At 38.9% G+C, this 21,687-nt stretch overlaps 1 protein-coding gene across 1 annotated transcript in view; it reads right to left on the bottom strand.

Moving 5' to 3' along the window:
• Positions 1–13,540, bottom strand: part of ADARB2 (adenosine deaminase RNA specific B2 (inactive)) — a 393,127-nt gene extending 379,587 nt beyond the window's left edge. Inside the window, exon 1 of the mRNA XM_067542797.1 lies at positions 13,198–13,540. Coding sequence (XP_067398898.1) covers positions 13,198–13,297 — 100 coding nt within the window. The 5' untranslated portion in view covers positions 13,298–13,540. The remainder of the gene's footprint in view (positions 1–13,197) is intronic.
• Between the last annotated feature and the right edge of the window lie 8,147 nt (positions 13,541–21,687).

Below are 21,687 nucleotides of genomic sequence, written 5' to 3'. Positions count from 1 at the left end.
CTGATTCTTCCTTCTGTTTAAGAAAGCAAATATATTAAGAATCTATTACTTTAGAAACTTTATTGCATACTATTAATGTTATTTTCTAATATATTGCTTAGGCAGCATTTATTTGTGTGGGTCAGTGCTTGACTTAAAAGATTTGCATTTGTTCAAAGCATGAACTTATTCTAGGTTTAAAGTGGTAAAAGCAAACAAATGCAAAAACATAATGAAATCACCTCAAAATCTGCTTACATTCTCACTTTTTATACTAACCCCCATCACAAAAATAAATCCACAAAATTTCACTGAGATTACTTCATCAAATCCCATGTCCATCAAATCCTAAAACATACTCCACTTGCTAGAGAAACTATCATAATAATTGTCTGGGCTTTTATCTGATGAATATGCATTAAAGCAGCAGAAATAACTTAATTTAATCTACATTATTGGGGAAAGTTCCTGAAACAAGCTGTTGTGGAGAAATTTACGTGATATTCTAGTCAATATTCAGCACAGAGAAGCCATCTCTTGGAACGGAATTGATCGAAGCCTGCTTCCTATAGTCAGTCAGGGCGCCATAATGTTGTTAACTTCACAGTATGTTTTTGTATACAGATTTGGTGACTGTGTGCATGCCTGACTGCATGCATAACAATATATGGTGTAGTATGTCTGTCTACCTATATGTCTTGAACACACAAAACGTACACTGAAGATTATTGAAAAGCCTCTTTTTTTAACCTCATGCAATGAAGCAGCATAACCTTTATCACAATATACTAGAGTAAAAGGATACGGTTTGTATGTATGACTGTGTATGCGGATAGGTGTCCATTTATGTAAAACCATACAAAACTAGCATAGGTAATATTAATTTAATTATGCAAACCACCACCAGAGAGATGGCTTAAAGTCAAATTTGATGAGCCATCCTTCACCCTATTGTGGCTCACTATTGCTGAATACATGAGAATGAGAGACTATATAACAGCCTCATGCAGTACCGAGACACAGCAGGGGGTTTTGGAGAAAGGAATGTCAGCCCCTTAACTTTCAATATGTTTGCTTTTATTGGGTTCTGCTTCAACCTTAGTATGGCAGAAACATACTTTATATGTTGCTCTCTTATTATTTTAAAGAGTAGATTTTCAGGGGAAAATGAATCCTTCACATAGTGTAAGTACGTGAGTACCAGAGTGATTTTTAGACCTAATGGAAAAATGTGTTTGAAGGCGCCTTTTAAAGCATATGCCTTTAAATATGTATATTAAGGACTTTTGAAAATATGAATTATTTACCACATGGATAATTACTATTATTTATTACCTATACAGGCCTAGATTCAGCAATGCTTTTTAAGTACATGCTTAACTTTAAACTTGTGCTAGGCCCCACTGACTTCAAAGGGATTTCGGCATGTGCTGAAGTGTTGTGCTGAATCAGGGACATAATTCCTTGGAACAGCATGGCACTGGACAAACAGATAACGGGATCCCTGCCCTGAAGACATTATACAATCTCAGGGTCTGATCCCGCATTCCCCACACTCACATAAGGACTCCCATACTTGCTTGAATAAGTATTCTCCATGAGTAAGGATTTGTATGACTGGACTTTGGTATGTCTACACAGCATACTAAGCCAGTGCTCTGACTCAGCTTTGAGCCCAACCCCCCTTCCATCCACACACAATTCAGTCTGACTCAGGTCAGCAAGCACTCAAGACCCAGGTCCTCCGACTCTTTGGTGTGGGGTGAGGAGGCTAGCCCTGTCATTTTGCAGTATATACACAGCTCAAGCTGTAGACCCGAGTCAGAAGGTCTGCATAGTGCAGTATGGACACATTGGCATTGCTGTGAGTCCTGGGTCCAGCAATTGCAGGTTTACAATGAAGTGTAGATGCTCAAGGACGGGCCTGGAAACACTGAGTCCACAAGGCCAGATCCCACAGACCCAGGTTTACAATTCAGTGTAGACATGTAAGACAAGAACAACAGGTGGGGGTGACAGAGAAAGATGTTTTGGTGGGGGTTGGTAGAAGACAAAGACAATAAAACGATGCAATTCATGTGTCTGGAGGGTTAAATAAACTTTGTTTAATAACAATAATCATTATTGTTACAATAATGGCTTCTTTGGAGCCTTTACAGTTATCCTTTGACATTTTTCAGTCATTACTGCAAAAGACTGAGACAGCTTCTATTATGCCAATTCACATACAGCTGAAGTCAGCATACTACAAACCCTTGGGAATTTGTTTAAATAAATGAAGGAAAGGAATTTGTTGGTGGCTTTTATTTTTCTTTTATTTTGGTGGCTTTTTTGTTCTAAATAAAGTCACTAATACACATTATCAACTAAGGAACCACAACAACTTCTCTGTTCTTTTTTTAAAAAGACTTTTTTTTCAGTTTTCAGAATGAAAAATAGCAGCAGATACTAGTAATTTTTTTAAACCTATAATTTACAAAATCAGCAAGCTGATTCTTTCCAAGTTTTGTTAAAAACTGTTCTTGATCTCTGAATTGCCTGCCATGTTTTAGCTCATAGCAATTATTTATGGCTAAGAAGTATATGCAGTTTATAATGGAAACTGCTCTTAACTACAGTACAGCAACCTAGTGGTCTTTCAGCAAATGGGCACACATACACAGAACAAATTACTGACAAAGAATAAATGCAGGGATTATGATGAAGTTTTCTGATAAAAAATAAATGTTGCACAAAATTAGGTAAACTTGAAAGTCCTTACATCTTTTAAATTAATTAATCATTTCATTTCATTGTGTTTGAGAAAAATCCCTACCCATACCAATCAGTTCTGTATACAAATTCCCCTTTAACACCAGAAGTTAGAAAATATATGTTACACATATATACTTGTCTTACAAAAAACCAATGATATGCCTCTAATAGTTGAAGAAGTAGTTCCCAACAATTATTTTCTCACTCAGCTTTCCATAAATCTTCTACCATGTTTACAGCACTAGCAATTATGGGAGAAATTTAGCTCCATCACAATTAAAAGAGTTACACTGTTACACTCTGTTCCTGTATTGTGAATACTGACACTGCAGTATGACACATTGTTCAACTTCCAAAATTTGAAATGGCCAGGGTTACCAGGCGCAGTCCTCTCCTGGAAAAATATTCTACAGAGAAAACTTGGTACAATTTGATGAATTCCAAAGGCAAAAAGTTGCTTCTGAAATGTAAGTAAGGGTTTAGTGCAGAGAACTGGGTGTTATACATTCCTGAATTCTAAACATGACACTGAGGCCCACGGACAAATCTCTTAACTATTCTTTTTCAGTTTCCTCACCTGTGAAGTTTAGGTAGTCTTCCTCTCTGACTGAGATTTAATATGATAATTTCTGCATAAGTGCTTTGAATATTCAAAGCACAGGTATCAGGTATTATGACAATGATGTTGCATTTCTATATAGTAAGAGTCCTTTTTGGATGAGATGAGTTAGAATTATCTGAAGAAAGAGGATAATCTCTGTCACAGGCAGGGAAAACACCTTCCAGTCTGAGGGTGCAATATTAACAAGGCACCCCCAGGAGTCCTCACAAGAACCCTCTAGCACATCAATGACTCAAAGTATATTTTTGAATTTGATACCATTTATTCAGAGCATAATATCTGGCTAACAAAATGTGCATGGTCTATAACTCATCTGTAAAAGTGTGCTCTGTAAAAGGTATTATATTAGACCTATTACTCTTGCAAACCAGACTTATAAGAGCAACGTATCATGATTTCTATTTCACTTCTCACTAACTGAAGAAGGTGAAGACCTTAACAACTGCATCTGGTTTTGAGAACAACTGAGAGCGGGAAACGCATGACAAGTTGGTGTCTGACTGCATTTCATCCTCACTGTTTACAGTTTGTCCCAGCTCATTCTTAGAGTTAGATCTACAAATTCTCCATTCTTTTAGCAACTGAATGCAGGGGAAAGGTATGCTTTTACAAAACACTATTGTTAGGACACAAGTTCACGTAAGGAGTCTTGCTCTTGCCTTGTGCTAGGGGAATTGAAGTAGTGTTTATACTTGAACACTGTGTATTCCCCTTTTTAGCATGTCTTTGAATATTGGAGACTTTGTAGTATGAGGATTTTTTTGCTTTTTTATCATAAAGTAACTAGGCTCATGGCTTTCAACTGAATGCACATAAGGTATTTGTTGTGAATACGGCAGTCAATAAAATAAATCTTTGTGGAGTATGGAAGATGCCTGTACATTTGGTCATTTTAAAAGCAACGTAGGTGACGATGAGTCAAATGTGATTTTTAAAATAACAGATTTTACAGACAAATATCTCAGATGCTTGAGCATAAATAAATGCTGCAACACAGATCAATTAATACACTGCGTAGCAGTTAGCAGCTCGAAATCTTCTGTCAATGACATTAGGGAACATTTTCTGTTCACACTGTTCTTTTTAAACTTTTAAAGATATAAACAGCAAGAGCTGAGCTGCAATTTAATTACTGTCTATGCTGCTTAATAGATAGAGACAATACAGACAGCTGTGATTCCCCCCTAAATTACTATTCGTATAAATTTGAACATCTGAACCGAAGTGATTGGCAATGGGAAAGAAAGGTACATCCTGGATATCAGCTAATGAAAGTTCATTTTACTTATAAACTACTCAGGAATCTCTATGCACCTTGCAGGTATTTTGTGGCAGTATGATAGGAAACACAAGCTTAGGGTCTGCTCCTGTTCTCACTGGGAGTTTTGCCATCGACGCAGCTGAAGAAAGATCAGCACATGAAGGGACTTAAACCAAACCCACTAATTTTTAACATGTTAAATGCTTTCATTTAACATCTGGGTCTGCAACATTGAATTAATTGTAAGAAAACCTGTTTAAATTAGCTATTGTGCATGGTGACTAAATTTAAAAAACAAGGAGCAAAATGCACTCCTTTCATATACTATAGATATAATTTGAAAACTATGGATTAGAAAGAATTCCTTCCATTTATATATTTCTCTCTTTTTTATTTGCTATGTGCTATTTTCTTTGGATGGTTTTGCATTTTTATTTTAGCTATAATATATTTGGGAATATTATGTGTGTGTGTGTGCATTTATGTTATATCTATATCTCTATATAACATTCTTAAACATATTATAAAAACCAATAATAACCCACATTTAAGTAAGAACTGTTTGGACTCCACTGTGTTTAAGAACTATTTCCTAATACAACCTAGGGTTTATGATTCCCATCAATTTAGCATGTCTAGAGCAGCTGGAGTCCATTATATATATATATATATATATATATATATATATATATATATATATATATATGCGTGCAATAGGCACAATTCTACCACCCTGGCTTAGGCTGAGTAAGATCTTACTATGAAATTACAATGCAGGTAGAGAGGTGGCAGCTTCAGGCCTGGTATGAGGCTAATATGTTATTAGTGCAGGCTTCATAGCCATTGTTTGATATTTATTTCTGGTTCATATTTGCCATGGCATCTAACTGCTCCCTCTTTCCCCCAAGGTCCCGCCACAGCAATTTAAAGAATACAGAGCCATTTTGCAGCTTCTAAGAAGAAGGAAGAACCAGGCAATTATATTAAAATTAATTTTGTGTAAATCTCTTTCCACAAGAAAGGAGATACAAAGTCTGTCACGTTCAATTTTTTTTCTCATACACCTTCAGGTGCTTTGACTTGTCTTGCTGGTGTTTCATTAACAGTGAGACAGAGGTGACTCCACTAATAATTTTGAACAAAGTTTCTCTTATAGAGAGCAAAGATTATCTAAAGATAGTAAAGTCACACTTCATCTAGTTGTGAAGCACTGCTGAACCCCATAAAAGAAAATGACTTCCTAGTTCCAAACAATATATCCCAAACTGGCTGCAGTTAAGACTACTTTGGGGCCCAATCCTCAGTTCAGTGGAACCAATTGCACAAGTAAGACTACTTAAGGGTTGCAGGACTAATCCACAGATGTAACTATACAGATTATAAAAGATTTACGGTATCTGGGTACCACGATAATACAAAGAAATAATAATCATAATAATATCTGGCAGTCATTTCATATCACTGGTTTTCTTTTGCTTGAAAAGAAATCATTATCTACCCATAAATGTCATTTTTAACCCAATGTTTTTTCTAGCTATTTCACTGTTGGCATTTTAAATCTTCCACAACAGCAAAATAAGACAACAGGATTCAGTTTTAGCCCATCTTCACGAATAGGGTGCAGGGGAAATGTGGAAAACCAATGTGGTTTTAGGGGAAATACAGTAATTTTCTACATACATTTGAGTGTTTTCAGTGTCAGCAGCAACACAAGAATGTAGGAATCAAGGTGCAAGAAACACCACAGTGAACAGTGTTGAATAACTTGCCTTAACTTCCTCCTAACCCCTCATTAGTTAGTGGATAGATTATGCCTTGAAGAACGAGGATTTGTATCTCCTATTTAAAAATAAAATCCTATTAATGCATCAATGGGTACTCTCATTCTGGCCTGATTCTGCACCCTCTGAAGTCAATCGCAAACTTTCCTCTTATCTCAATGGTGCAGGATCAAGTCCAGTCTCCAACATTCAGGATTAAAAAAAAAAAAACTTATTAAGATCTTCAAGTCAAAAATATCTGGAGGCAACGAAGTTCCACAGGTTCATTATGTGTTGTGTAAAAATAGATCTCCATTGATCAGTTTTAAATATGTTGCCTTTCAGTTTCAGTGGTCACAATAGGCACGGAGGATCACCTGATTCACTTTCCTTACCACCATTAAATAATTGTATACCTTTGCCATCTCCCCTCTCATGTTTCCTTTCTTCAGATGAAAGACTTTCCACATCACTAATTCTTTGTGTCACATGTCTCTAGATCTCTACACTTCTGTGATATCTTTTTGAGACCAGGTGACCAGAATTAAACACAGCATTCCCGCTGAGGGCGAACCATTCATATATATAATGACGCTGTAATATTTGCAGTGTCACTTTCCATCCTGTTCCTTTTGCACCCTAACATTCTGTCTGGCTTTCTCACGACTGCTGCACATTCAGCTTAGGTTTTCATTGAACTGTTCACAATAATGTCCAGTTCTTAGCCTTGAGTGGCTATGGTTAATTCAGAGCTCAGAAATATATCTACATATTTCAAATAAATAGTAAAAACTTTCTCTCATTGCATATTAAAAAGAAAAACCCCCACACCATTTAAAGAAGAGAGATATTAAGAAAATTTAACAATAAGCCACTGGATCACTTGTACACTAAAGGTACCACATTTGGTTATTTTATGAATTACCAAGGTTTCGTCACTATTATGAGTTGATAAGCTGCTTCCATGAGTTAACGAAGTGCTCTTTTGTTACATTCACAATTACAACATGCTTTTGCAAACTCTGCCAGGTTGTCTGAATTTCAAACAATTCAGCCAACAGGGAACGAAGATCAGATAGAAAAGAAATATAAGCACTTTATTTACTAGAGGACCTTATGTAATTTACAGGGAAATCAGGCTGTGATACATAAAAAATGTCAAGTCTATCATGGACCCTTTTAGACTGATGTATGTGCTGATGCATATCAGCTCTATTGTCTGGATAACTAATAGTTTACAAAGAAAAACTGTAAACTGCCTGGAAGGTTGTAGAGATAGTTGGCTTTAAATGTAGGAATCAATTTAGGTTCATTACGACTCACAAAACCTATTGCATATTGGATAGGAGTGTTTCCAAGTAGTTCAATTAGTGGATATTAGATATTCTAATGTTTCACTTTTTCTTTTACTATCACATACAGACATAAATGGAAGTAACACTAATAAAACTGTTTGTACAGACCTTTGGTGGCTTTGATATTTCTTTAAGCAATTTCAAATGACCTTTAATTTTTAGTGCAATGTTTCCCATTTGTATCAGTAAAACTTCAGAAAGGGCTGTCGTAAATGTTTTAAAAATTTCATTAATCTTGCTTAACAAACTGGAGTTTTGTGGCTTGGTTGTTTAGAACCGTGGGGGGAAATTTACCTGCTCAACTCACAAAGAGAAATGACAGATCTTAAGTGACATACAGTCATTTTCTGCATTGTGTTGCGTTGCGGGTGTCTTTAAGACATTTTGAATGGCCGTAATAGGAAGCAAAAAACCTGAATTAATTTCTAGTTGTTTGAAAAAAAAATAGCTATTTACAAAGAGTGCACAGCTACAATGTGGATATATTATTGATTTGTATGCTAGTGTTTTTTCTCCCTTACATAAACATTTTAAGGTTAAGCCAAAATATTTTGCTCTCTCTGATAAGGTAAAATGCTCAGTTTTTATTGTCCTCTCACTTACGCGCTGTTGCTAGGAAGAGGTAATTCTGCTATAACCTAATCCTCTGCTATTTAGATATGGACTCATGAATCTCATATATTTATTCTAAATTTAAGTTCTGCCATCGTAGCTAATGCCCTTGATGCAATCTCAAATTGCTGTCATTACACGGATCACTAGAAATTCGAGGTAATAGTTTAAAAAAAAAAAAAAAAAAAGGTTCTAAATTAGATGATGGATAAAGGCTTAATCAATTTAATTTTATCACCAAATCCAGTCCCTTCCTCTTGAGCTGTCAGGGAATGAGATAAGCAGAGCACATCTTGAAGCACGACACAATCCTGTTGTGGAGAAGGAGTTGTGTCCCTGAACCTAGCCAAGATGAAACATGCTCATTTATTACTTTGGCATTGCAGAATGATGAAGAACCAAGCTGGCTTCCTCTTTCCATCCTTAGCACAATCTTTCAATTTAATTAATTTTTCCTGGAATTTCATTGCATCAGAATCCTGCATCTCTCACCCATCCGCTACACTTACTGGGTTTATTTTGCCAACTTTTATTTCTTGCCCCTCAGTATCAGTGGCAAGTGCAGCTCTCTCTCTTTCTATTGCAGCATTTCACTTTGTGTTTATATCTGATTCCCTCCATTTTTCTACTATTAAATTTAACAAATGGCTTTGAAGAAATTACACTCAAACAATGAGTACATTTAATTGTTGTCATGTATCAGAAAGTAATGAAGCAGTGACACATTCCACCCCACCAATTTCATGTTAAAATTCAAAAGTTTGATTTCCACCAAGATGAGGAAGGTTTATAAAAGTTTGGCCTTTTTTAGCATGATCAGCATGTCACAACTCTGTTTTATTTTCATCCAATTTTAAGCATTTTCCTCTGAAAACAAACTTTCTTTTTAAAGTTCTTGCCCTGCCCTTTCTATATCTGCACAGAATTTGTTCAGGGCACAGAACTAAATTGCCAGTAATCTGTTTATAATCTATTACGTTTCAAACACACAGGTCCCTTTGCAAAACAACAAAAAACATCTTGCAAATTCACACAACCCACTAAATGTTAACATGGATTTATCCAAATTATTAACCATATTTTTCTAAAGCCAGATCATAACATAGACATAGATTAAAAGAATGAAATTAATGTTGCTACAGAACTGCCATTAGGAATTTACAGAAAATTAGCATGCTGATATTCTGGCAAATGTCTTTACATCTGCCCTTTCAGAAATTATATTTACTTATCATTAAAATTGTAATTTTCTGAATGATAGTGCAACTATTCCTAACTCTAATCACTTACAAAATAGCTATGAATATCAGAATATTTTAGCCTTCCAGTATACTTTCTGCAAGTAGTGTAAAACTAAATGAAATTTCTATGTAAATATGCTGGTATGCACTGCATGGACATTTGATTTTACCACTAATACTAGGGTCTTAACTAAGCCCTGAACTCCGTCGCTACAAACATAATACAGGGAATGTAAAGTAATAACTGAGCAATATCTTTGAACACTGAAACCACACAGTACATGGTAGTTACACTCTCTACTGCCTGATTTACATATACAGAAATAGTCCCTGTCCTTATTACAGTATATCCTTTTCACTGTATTTATCCTAAATAAATGCAGAAATTTAACTTTTGCAGAATGTACTTTGTTCGTTTTTCACAGGTGTAACTGCCTCTGAGGTAATTCCTAAAGAATAGTGCCAAACACAGCAAAAGATTATGTACAGATACACAGAGGCACTGAATTAAAATTCACATCGTTCAGTGTAAGAAAATGAACAAAAATATGGGAAGTCAAATCAGAAAGAGAGGAAGAATGGCATAAAAAAAGAGCAATACTTGCTTCTACTCCATACCTGTTTCGTTTTTTTTTTTTTTTTTCAAAGTAGCACAACTTACTAAACTGGGGAAAAAATACATCACATATGTAGCGTATAGCTGGTATAATACATTTATTTCTATAAATAATCTGTTTGTAATGTCCCTTGAAGAGTGTTTGTCTCTCTATATATATATTTAATTTTCTCACACTGATTTCTACTAAATTAAAATTTAGCACTGAGGTGCATGTCTTTGTGTGCACTTGTATACGCACACAAACGCGCGTGTGTGCGCACACACACACGTGTTTATTTTCCTCAAAAACACCTGCCAAAAGTGTATTTGCTGTGGATAGTAACACACACACTGGAAAATAGTTAAATGCATAAACCTTTGGAATAATCCTTTAAAAAGGTTTTCTCGATTGATTAAAATAGACTACATTGTGTGAAGTATCTGCAAAACAGTGGGACCGGTATTTATCCATGTAAAAGATGTGTTCCGTTAAGGGGCTTGATAAACATTTTTCTTGTTGAGTGCTCAATGTATCTGATTCATTAAACAACACCTTCATACCAGAAATTGTTTAACAGGTCTTAGTAAAAAAAAATTTTTTAAATACAATCAGTATGGAAATTGGTTTGCCCTAAAAAGCCAGATCCAAGAGGCTTAATATTGGGTGTTCCTTAAGTTGTCGTCATATATTTATGTACATATGATTTTTTGTGAGTAAGCACTAATGAGCCTATGGAAAGAAAAATCAGAATAATAACAGCACAACCACCATTCTTACAATTCACATGCTAACCAGCTAAAATTTTCAGAAACTGGTTACAAGTGTACATATTGCAAGGAATCAGAAATTAGCTCCTGAAAGTTGTCAGTCTACTATTGGACAAATGTATCAATTCCTTTCAGGAATTCTACCAAATTCCAGTTGTGTGTTCTTCAAACCGTTATCATTTAGCAACTTTGCTGTGTTTAGAAGACGCCTAACTTCCATATTTCAGAAAAACACAGAGTTTATAGGAAACTGCACCTGATCAAAGACCTTCACTTTTGTTTGTTGTCTTAGAAACAAAACTAACAGGTGTAATTAGCCTTTGAAAGAAAGCATGGGAATCTTTCTGCTATAGTTAAATGAATCATTTCTGTAGCCAAGTTTAGGATAACTAAGCCTGTGGCCAAATTTTTACTTACTGACAGGTAGGTTTGCCAAAGCACATATAACTTATTACAAAGTCAGTAGAGATAGGTTTAGGTAAAAAGAGAGAGCTTCACAAACGAATAGATTTAATCCACATAAATCTTGGGTGGGAAGGGGGATTTTCCCCTGCTAAATACATTAGATAATATTTCTTTTGTGATACAGCATAAAGCACAATTGTAGAAGCCCATTTGATATCAGATGTTAGAAAATATTAAAGATTTGTGGAAATAAGTCAAGGTTATATGGAGGCTGCCACTCTTTTATTTCAAGATTGCTTTTACGTATGCATGTTTGATTGTTTAACTTATGTTTAGGGCACTATTTGTTACTAAAATTTTGAACAAAAAGATGGAGTTTCTGATAAACATAGAGTGGTAATCCAATTATTCAAAGTGTGTCTTTCAGCATTTGGCTAGTTAATTGCAAGTTACCACAGAAAGCCTGTTCTAAAGCCTTTCTAGAAAGTTATCAGGATGTGCGCCCAATGGCTTTCACATGAGGCAATAATTAAAAGACACATGGATAATTGACATTTAGGGCCTCCAAACTGTCTGGTTATTTCTTCTTCACATTCTGGAAATTAATGTACTCAAAGGCTTTAAAAGAACAGCTTGAGCTGATGTGCTAGCTGACAGAAACTTATTTTAGGCCTCTGAAGCAATGACAATTACAGAGTAGGTGGAATTTACAGCTCTGGTAAACCCTTTTGTATTAGCATCTTTACAGTCTAACAAATTGCAGTTGGGCATTTCTGACATTCTGCTTATTATATCAATTTATTTGACTTTAAAATATTCACAGTATCTTAACTTTAACTGTTCAGGCATAACACCAAGAATGTGGCAGTAGCGTCTTATCCCCTCTATGTGAGAAAGCAGGACTGTCTCGGAAAAAGGTTTTATCTAAGGCACACTCAGTCTTCAGTGACATTCTGTAGCTTCACTTTTTTTGGAGTTATTAGTAATCTAGCATTTCTATAATGCAGGTTTCCTTAGAGAAGTGGATCAGAATTAATGCATTTACTCATTTTAATTCAGCAAGCCTAGGCAATATTAATAACAAGGCAAAAATAACTGTTTGTAAGTAGCAACCTGTCAGAAAACTATTTTTCTCCCCACACTGATTTCCAGCTTCTTTCACTACAAACAAGATGGTATTCTCTTTTACATACTAAATTTCTGCTTCATATGACATATGCAAGTGAGACTTATTAGGCAGTTAGTAATTGTCACAGGAGAAATATTCAGATAAATAAGAACGGTTTCCATGTTATTGGAAAACCAGTATCAGTGGTACAAAGAACTCTTGAATCTGAAGGTGATTTGTATTGAAAAATACTGGCAAAAGTCTTGCTTCTTTTTATTTCCTTTTTTAATTCCTAGGACAGCTAGATGTATTATTTCATTAGGAATCATGTGATAATGTTACCTCTGACAGGGTCAAAGTAAGCACTAGCTGTGGATTGTTGCGTTGTGCTGCAATAGCTGGATAATTAAACTGATTCAGTCCAGTACAAAGAAAGAAAGAAGCAAAACATTTCCCTTTTCCTTTCACAAAATAACAATCCCTGTGTTCTACAGGCATCCCCTTACTTCCAGCAATTGCAAAACTCTCTTTGTTACAGCCTACATGAAATTGTGAGGTAATTCGCAACCTCTGTACCCAGCATTCTGTGTAGACAGCATCCTGGAGGCTACTAAAAGTGCATATATCCAAAACAAATAGACAACAAAAGCAGCAGCAGCACAGACAGAGTGAGAGAGAGAACAAGGAAGAGAGAAAATGAGAGAAAAGAAAGGTAGAGGGAAAGCAAACCTTACCTTTCCTCTTTGATCTCCTCCTCCTCCTCCTTTTGGACTTGCATTTTAGTTGACTGCTTGGACCTCCAGAAGCTCTGTTGTTCCCCAGAACTGATGTCATTACTGTAGTTCAGTAAACAAGAACGTAGAGGCCTTTTTCTTGTATAATTTCACCTCTTGTTCTTTCTGCTTTAAAGATCTGCGGATACGGTTCACTTTTTAGTACTATGTGGTTTTTTATTCTAATTATTCTCTGTCACTTGGTATCAGCTGAGTTAAGTGTCTCTGATCTTCTGAGCTGACATGCTTAAATGCTCGTAGTGAGAACTGTGGAAAGGTACAGACTGCTCAAGAGCCTGGTAGCTCTCACTCTGGCTGCCTTCCTTTATCAGGGCTGTAAATGCACTGCTTCTACTTTTTGCACCTCTGCTAGTTGTTTGGCACCAGCCACTTTGAAGCCAATCATGCAGGGAGCTTGTCTATTTGCTGCTGCAAAGTCTAATTAGATCCAATCACAACTGTCTCCTGGCTCTGACATCAGCACCACCAGCCCTCTCCATCCCCTGTCAGCTTGCAAACTCAGCTCCCATTTGGGCTGACGGATATGCCTAGGACCTGATAGAAAGGAAGGGAGAACTGCACTGTAGGGAATAAAAACATACTGCCAGTTTATCTGGGAAAAGCCTAAGGGGCAGCTTACAAGAAGGGATGCTACAAAAGGGATTTCAGGGCTTTTTTTTTTTTTTGCTGTAGACCATATGGACACAGTATATTATGCTTCCCGACATACAGAAATGCTGTGACTATTTTCTCTAACCAAGTAGTTAACTAGTTCATTTATTGCACTGGTTATTGCTTCAAGGGGAAGAATATGGGTTACCGGGGAAGAAACACTTATGCAAGATTCCCATTGAGAGTCTAGTTATTTAAAGGCACATTTGTTTGCTAAATTCATAATGAAGGGCAAATAGCTCTTTTGTCCTTCCTTATGAATTTAGCAAATGAGTGTGTTGGGGCTCAGTCTGATTTCAAAGCAGACATGTTACAGTCTTCAGTGCTTCATTTAGGAAACCAGGCAATGAAGGTAACTAGTACAGGGGGGCATATGTGGCGGAGAAAGATGGCAACAGTGTTCCTTAGAAAAGCTTGACCACAAAACATTACATATTTATTAAGAAAATAAAAAGTTATCCACCAGGTAGGTCACCCATTTAAGTGACAAGAAACCTTTTTCTTCTAGACATTTCTCCTCTTAGTTATCATGTGATTATAGAATATGCATCTGGAACCTTAGATTGCTAACACAGAAGAAAATAACACTAAGGAAAAAGTTATGCTAAATAATTAATGTCATCATTAGTGTCTGCTCCATTTGCAGTAAGCCATCCGAGTACAGTAAAGCCTTGTTTATTCGAACCCCTTTAATCTCAAACTCCCTCTTGTCGGCATCTAAGTTACACCCCTGGCTGTGCAGCACATAGACTGTAACACTCCCCGTTATTCAGACCCCTGTGTATGCAAGTGGTTTATGTCCCTGAAACGTTTTGGTTAGACAGGGTTGTACTCTACATAGATTTTTTTTTAATTAAATATATAAAAAAGGCACATAAAATAATGCTAGTCTTGATGTAAACCTTTAGTAAAATCAAGTAAAGTCTATAATTTGACCCACCTGTGCCTAGGCAATGTGAGAAGCACATCTAGCTGATCCTCCAAAAGCAGGTTTTATAATGTTGGGCTTTGCATTTTGCATAAAAATTACTGAGTACCCACTGACAGTGTAATCTACGCTGCACAAGACCCCAAACAAACAGCATCAGCCCTGATGACCGTACAGCCCTGGGCCTCTGAAAGGGTCCGCAAGTTTGAACCAATACTGCCTTGAAGTCAAAGAAAGTGCATGGGTCTCTTTGTGGAAGAAAGGGTGCACCTATATAGACCCTTTTGCAGGCTATTGTACGAGTGGTGCAGAAAATATACATGTTCATCACCATGCAAGGGCAACTAATTGTTTCACCTGCTGGAGAGCTCAAGTAAGCAAGTCCCTAAACAACTTTCTTCCATGTCTGGGTCTGGAGGCATAAGGAAAATACATGGGAGTAACCTGGCAATTTTTGGGGTCTTTTTGGCTTTGACTCTAAACCTTCTTAAATCTTCCTTCTAGCTAGTCTAGTCCTGACCAGTGTTTTCCTCTTCTGTTGATGTGGTGAAAATATGTACTTTATCATGATATAATAATGTGCTGTATGTGGAAATCATTTCTAAAGGGCACTAACATGTTGGACCTGCTGGTGCACACTGTTTCAAACAGCACGATGTTAAAGCACACTAGGGAACCTGTAGTGCACACCAGCAGGGTCTGTGTGGGCCAAGTAATGTGGAGCACTTTAAAGCACTGTAGAAATCACATCCTTGTAGCGTGCATTACCTACTACAGAGACAAAAGTTCCCCTTTCCCCTCCCCCCGGCACGTACTGCAGGAGGTGAGGGCAGCCTTCCTGCCCGTCTCCTGGGCTTTCCTTGAGCAGGTCCTGTGGGAGGGTGCTCCCTTCCCACCCTTCACCCCTGGCACTCCAGATCTTTTATTTGGGCCCCTGCCCCGCGAGCTCCCCAGGCCATCCCTTCTGTACACCCCAAGCCGGCTGCACAACTTGCAGCCAGTTTGTTTCTGAACCCTGCCAAAGACACGTCTGTACATGCTCATGCTCCACATTTTCCACTTCCTCACTCTTGTGTCCCACCCTGACATCAAGTGGCAGGACTTTCTACCAGCTGTGGATGGTGGGGAACCCTGGTGGACCAGCCTTTACTCCACCTTTTCCCACGGCCCACTGAGGATCTCAGCTGGTGGCTCCTTCATGGGGCCATGAGCACGGGCATGTACCTGGCGCAGTTCACCCTCTTTCCCGATATCTGCGCTTTCTGCAGCATGAGGGAGACCCTGGCACACATCTATATTGAGTGTGCCAGGTTGCAGCCCCTTTTCCGGCTCCTCCAGAACCTTCGTCTACACTTTTCCCCATACCTTCTGATTTATGCACACCTTGTCCGTGGCCCCATGAAGTTGCGAGATCTCCTCATCAATCTCCTCCTGGCACTGGCCAAGGTAGCCGCCTGTAAAACCAGGAAGAGGATGCTGGACAAGGAGGTGCTCTGCGACTCTGGGGCCTATTTCCGTTCCCACCTTCGACCATGTATCCAGGCAGAGTTCCTCTGGGCCGTGTCCGCTGGCTCCCTAAACACCTTTGAGGAGCACTGAGTGCTGTCCAGGGTTCTCTGCTTGGTTTCCCCCTTCCATTCCCTGCTTATAGCCCTATGATCTCACTCCTGTCCCTGTTTTCGTATTGGTTGTCCCCTGAAATCATTTGAGTCCTGAGTCTAGTCGCTCCTCCCCCTTAGACTGGGGGAGGGGCCTTCAGCCGGCCTTCACCCCCCGGATCTCAACAGGTACTGCATAGACCGGTGGTTCCCAACTTGTGGACCGAGGGCCGAAAGTGGCCTGTTTGGGCTTTCAAAGTGGCCCACGGCTCCCCTCCCGCTGACTGCAGAAGGGAGCCGCTGCCTAAGGATCCAGGCGGAGCACGTTGCCACGGGGCTAAAAGACCGGTTCAGGCTCCTTGCTGCAGCCAAGGGGATGGGAGATCAGCGCTCCCCTCCCCCAGCTGTAGAAGGGAGCATGGCAAGGTGCTTTGCCTAGGTCCCTAGGCGCTGGGTCCCTGCTGGAGCCAGAGAGAGGGGAGATCAGTGCTCCTCTCCCCCAGCTCCAGTGGAGAGCAAAGCGCTCTGCCTGGGTCCTTTGGCGCTGGGGTCCCTGCTGCAGCCAGAGAGAGGGAAGCACTGATCTCCCATCCCCCTGGCTGCAGAAGGGAGCCGCTCCCTAGGGACCCAGGTGGAGCGCACAGGGCTACGGGACATGTGCTGTTTCCCTGCTGCAGCCAGGGAGATGGGAGATCACCGAGGAGGCTGCCTCCTCGCGGAACTCCTTCAGTCCAGCTGCAGTGAGGGGCAGGGGGGGAAGAAGGGCTCCTGGCAGAGACTGGTGGCCCTTCAGGGTTGTATAAATGATATCTGTGGCCCGCGAGCCAAAAAGGTTGGGTATGATACAACTAACCTCTTCACACAGGGTCTCTCAAAATAAATGAGTTGAAGAAAAGAACAAGCAGTTTATCCATCAGTAGACAGCAACCAACAGCCAAAATATGAAAGAGAGAGAGAGATTTTGATGGCATCTTAGCAGAACTTAATGTGCACCTTCACTGTGTGCCCATCATGCCTCACAACTATGCTGCTGGCTTATTTAGACATGTAGATGGCACCTACCAAGTCTCTACAGAAAATAGGCCCTTGCCAAAAATCCAGCCTAACTGTACAAACTGACCGTTCAGATACGCATCTTCGGGCACAAGGCTATGAGAAGCCCATCACTCCTCTCTCTAGTGGGTACAGCGAGTCAGAATCCTTGTGTTTAATTTTCTGATGATTTTTTTGATTACATGGAAATATTTGTGAGGGAAAAAAAAAATCTGTTTTCGTCTAAGCTCTTTGGCTATTGAAATTCCAAAAACTTTTCTAACAAAACCCTGAAAATTTCTGCAAAATGTTTTGGGGTTAGGTTTATTTTTGGGTCAGCTGTACTCTACTACAGAACCTTATAATAATGTCTGGAGCAAGGGCTTCCAATGACCAGGGCTCCCTCCCATTCAAAACTCACATAGCAGGGACTCCTGGACGGTGTAGTGAGTTCCGCTGTGTTTCCACATAGCATTCCCCTCAGTACAGAAGGGTCTGGAAGAATGGCAGAGGAAATAGAGGCATGATCTCCAAACCCTGCAGATGCTGGAATCTGCACAGAAATAAAGTCCTACTTCCATGCTAGGGCTGGTTCTCTATGGTACACCTCAGCTTCCCCTCTGTGGGAAGTGGATATTAATATTTGGTTGTTGAGTTTAGCATGCGGATGCTGGGTGGAGTTGGTGGCCTGTGATATACAGGAGATCAGACTAGATGATATGGTGGTTCTTTTTGGCCTTAATCTCTGTGACTATGACTCCTTTGTCCAAATTCCAGCTCCGATGTGGGGGTGTAGACACAAAGTGAGAATTAACGAATGCTACTTCCTTAACTCCGACAGAGATCTCTGTGTGGTTCTGAGGGCGATAGGCTTCAGAGAGTGACAACTTCCTAATGTATCCTCAGCAGAGGCAGAGAAGGGCTTCTGTGGACTCCTGGCAAGGGTGAAAGCATGCATCAGAGCTGCTGTTCCCCCTCTTCCATGCTCCCTTTCTGCCTCCTTTTGCTCCCTTCGGCCTGTGAAGGTGGAGAGAAGAACCAGAACCGTAGAAATTGGGAGATAAAAGATGATCAAGGGCATTGAAACAGGACAAAATGCAGCCCTAAGGCTGTGCAGGTGAGACTCCAGAGCCTTCTGTTGCATAACGCCTGCTTTAATCCACTCTTGCCCTACTTACAGGCATCTGAAAGCCTGTTAGTGTGGTTATTTGCAGAGAAAGCCACTTTTGCTTTGTGGGCCAGACATCAAGGAGTGGGAGGGAAGAAAGAGGGGTGAGGATCCACATTTAACGTTTAAAGGTCTCTCTGTAGGCAAGTGTCTCAATGGAAACAAGTCCCCCTGTTATGCTGATTTGCACATTAAAATATCATTAGGAAAGCTGGGCTATGCTGAATTTGGATGGGTGGAGGTTGCGTTCAAAGGATTTTGACCCCATTAACCTGTAAGGAAACAGAACTGAGGATATAATCACAGCTGGTGCTGCCAGGGGGAGCAACAACAGACTACCTTTAAGTCCCTCAAGAAGCTCCCCCTCCTTTTTAGACTTGTGACTGGCTTCTTTGCTGGGTTTTCTTAAAGGCCCCATTGCGTATACAACACAGGTTCATCACAGTATGTAGCATGCAAGGGAACAAGCTAAGTCAGATCTTCCTGATGATAGATCCAATTTTCAAAACAGCTCAGACAATAGTCTTTTTAATGGGGGAAGTACTGAGATCCGAAGGGTTACAAATCGACATGAATAGTAATCACAGTTATTGTTGACACAAGTGCTGACATGAACAGTAACAGAGAAACAAAACAGCCGGAGCTAGGGATGGGGCAAACTCTTTCTAAGCATTTATACAGAGATCATCACCATAGCACCTCAGCAGCTCTGGATCTGGGGGCTGTGTGTAACGAAGTTGCTACTAGAGATCAATTTCAATTTTGCTAATACTCTGTGTCGTTATAAGATGCTAAACTAAAGTCCTGAACTCAAACCTGAATTCTGCGACGTTTGAAATCTCGTTCTGGATCCAAATTGTACTGTTTTAGCTAGTCTCTAGCCTGAACCGGTTAATCTGCATTAAGGCCTATTTTAATCGAGTCATTATCATCACTCTGGCTAACAAAGAGGCACTGTAGTTCAGTGGTGAAATACTAAACTAGGAGACATGGGATCCATTCTCAGCTCTGCCCTAGACCTTCTCTGTGGCCTTACAAGTCACTTTACCTCTGTGCCTCAATATGTGAAAGGGGGATAATGATATTTATATTAATTTGTAAAGTGATTTGAGATCAACCAATGAAAAGTGCTATGTAACAGCTAAGTATTATTATTTTTTAATTATAAACTATAGAATTACAAAATCTAGAACTACTTAAAATCATTTTTTGTTTTTCTAAATCCTCCAAATACATTACGTGCTGGAGTTTTTCAACTGGTGCAAAGGTCTATATTTCACAGTCGGGCCATTCAGAACTTTCAGAGAGAGAGGGAGAGCTCCCTACCAGTAAAACTAAAGAAGAATCTCTGTTGGCCTATGTCATGCAGCCAGGTATTTATAATTGCATCCAGCAGAGGGCAGTGGAACATATAAATGCTATTTGCAGTGGTGTTATAGTCAGTTGGTCCCAGCATATTAGAGAGATGGGTCGGGTAATGTATTTTATTGGACCAACTTCTGTTGGTGAGAGAGACAAGATTTCAAGCTACACAGAGACCTGTAGAGATCTGTGTCACTCGAAAGCTTGTCTCTTTCAACAGCAGGAGTTGGTCAAATAAAATATATACCTCACCAATCATGTCTCTCTAATATAAATGCTAGCTAGTTCATTAAAATGTTTAACAGTGAGATGAAGGATGGTCTTGTGGTTTAGGTGGGGTCAAGAGTCCTGGGTTGTGATCCCATGTCCACCATAGACAATTTGTAGGCAACTCTCTTAGGCTCAGTTTTGGAATAGATGAAGTGTCCAATCACATTAGCCACTTCAACTTTTGGATGCTCATTTTGAGAAAAATGGGGCACCCAAAATTACTGAACATATTTGAAAATTTAAGCCTTAATTTCTTTAATTTTCAGCTTCCTCATCAGTAGAATGGGGATGTTAACACCTATCACATGGGGATAATGAAAGGGTAAAGTATTTTATTTTTTCCGAATATCTTTGGTTTGGAAATCTTGCAAACATTAGACTAGGAATAATTTCCCCCCACCCCTCAAAAAAGCAGTTTTGCTAATAGATGAAAACCAGTCTTGCAAAGTTGGTAGAAAAAATATTCTACCATCTTCAAAACCAGATGCTGCTAGAACAGATTACAATAATAGCAACTCATTTCTTTGGAACCACAGAAATATTTTATATAAAAATCATGCAATAAATTATCTATCTTGCAGAGGTAATGCAGTACTGTACGATAGTAGTAATAGAAATACAGTACTGTATCGTAGCCATGTAATGTTTTAGGGTTTGCAGTATTTATTAGGATATGGCTCTCCAAAGTTCAAATCTGTGGACATGAGCATGGCAAATATTCAGTATCACAAATGATTCATTCAGACCTCCCGCACCTATCACTATTCTTTAATCCATATTTGTTTTAACTTTGTTAGTGACTGATATTAAAGTAGAATATGATTGAAATATACTAAACTGCATTAACTTCATCTGAGAGTCCCTGGCAGATTCATGCAGTTGCAATGATATTCTATTGCTTAACAAATATATACCATTATGATCTGCTGACTTATTTTAAAAATTATTTAAAAACAAGAATTTTGGAAACACCGTGTAATAATAAAACATTCAGATATGGCTAGTATATGACCCATCACACAATCATAAGCAGCATGTTCAGAAATGTGCATACAAGAGAGTGCACATGTCCAAAGTATATGTGCAAATAATATGACGTGTCTGTGTGCAGGAGCTAGATGATATAATGACAATTTCATAAAATGATTAAGGCCCTGATCCTGCAACGAGTTCCACATGAGCAGAATCCAATTTCAGTGAGACTCCATGCGGACACAAGTATTGATCTGTATCAAGTTCACCACAGGATCAGGCCAGAATCAAGAGAAAATGACTGTAAAGGAGATGTAGAACTTTGGAGTAAACAATTTCAGTGTATTATATTTCCCCAGGTGATGATCTGCGAAAGTTCTCCTGTAACTGTTAAATAGCTATGTCATTTTGCTGTAAATTTCCAATAAGAAAGTTTGTTTCTTGATTGC

Source organism: Emydura macquarii, unplaced genomic scaffold, assembly GCF_026122565.2.
Source record: "Emydura macquarii macquarii isolate MOO-44397 ecotype Brisbane River unplaced genomic scaffold, CSIRO-AGI_Emac_v2 contig_719, whole genome shotgun sequence".
In the NCBI taxonomy this organism is placed as follows: Eukaryota; Metazoa; Chordata; order Testudines; family Chelidae; genus Emydura; species Emydura macquarii.
Note: the sequence above shows the minus strand (reverse complement) of the source record. Positions and strands in the feature narration are given on the sequence as shown.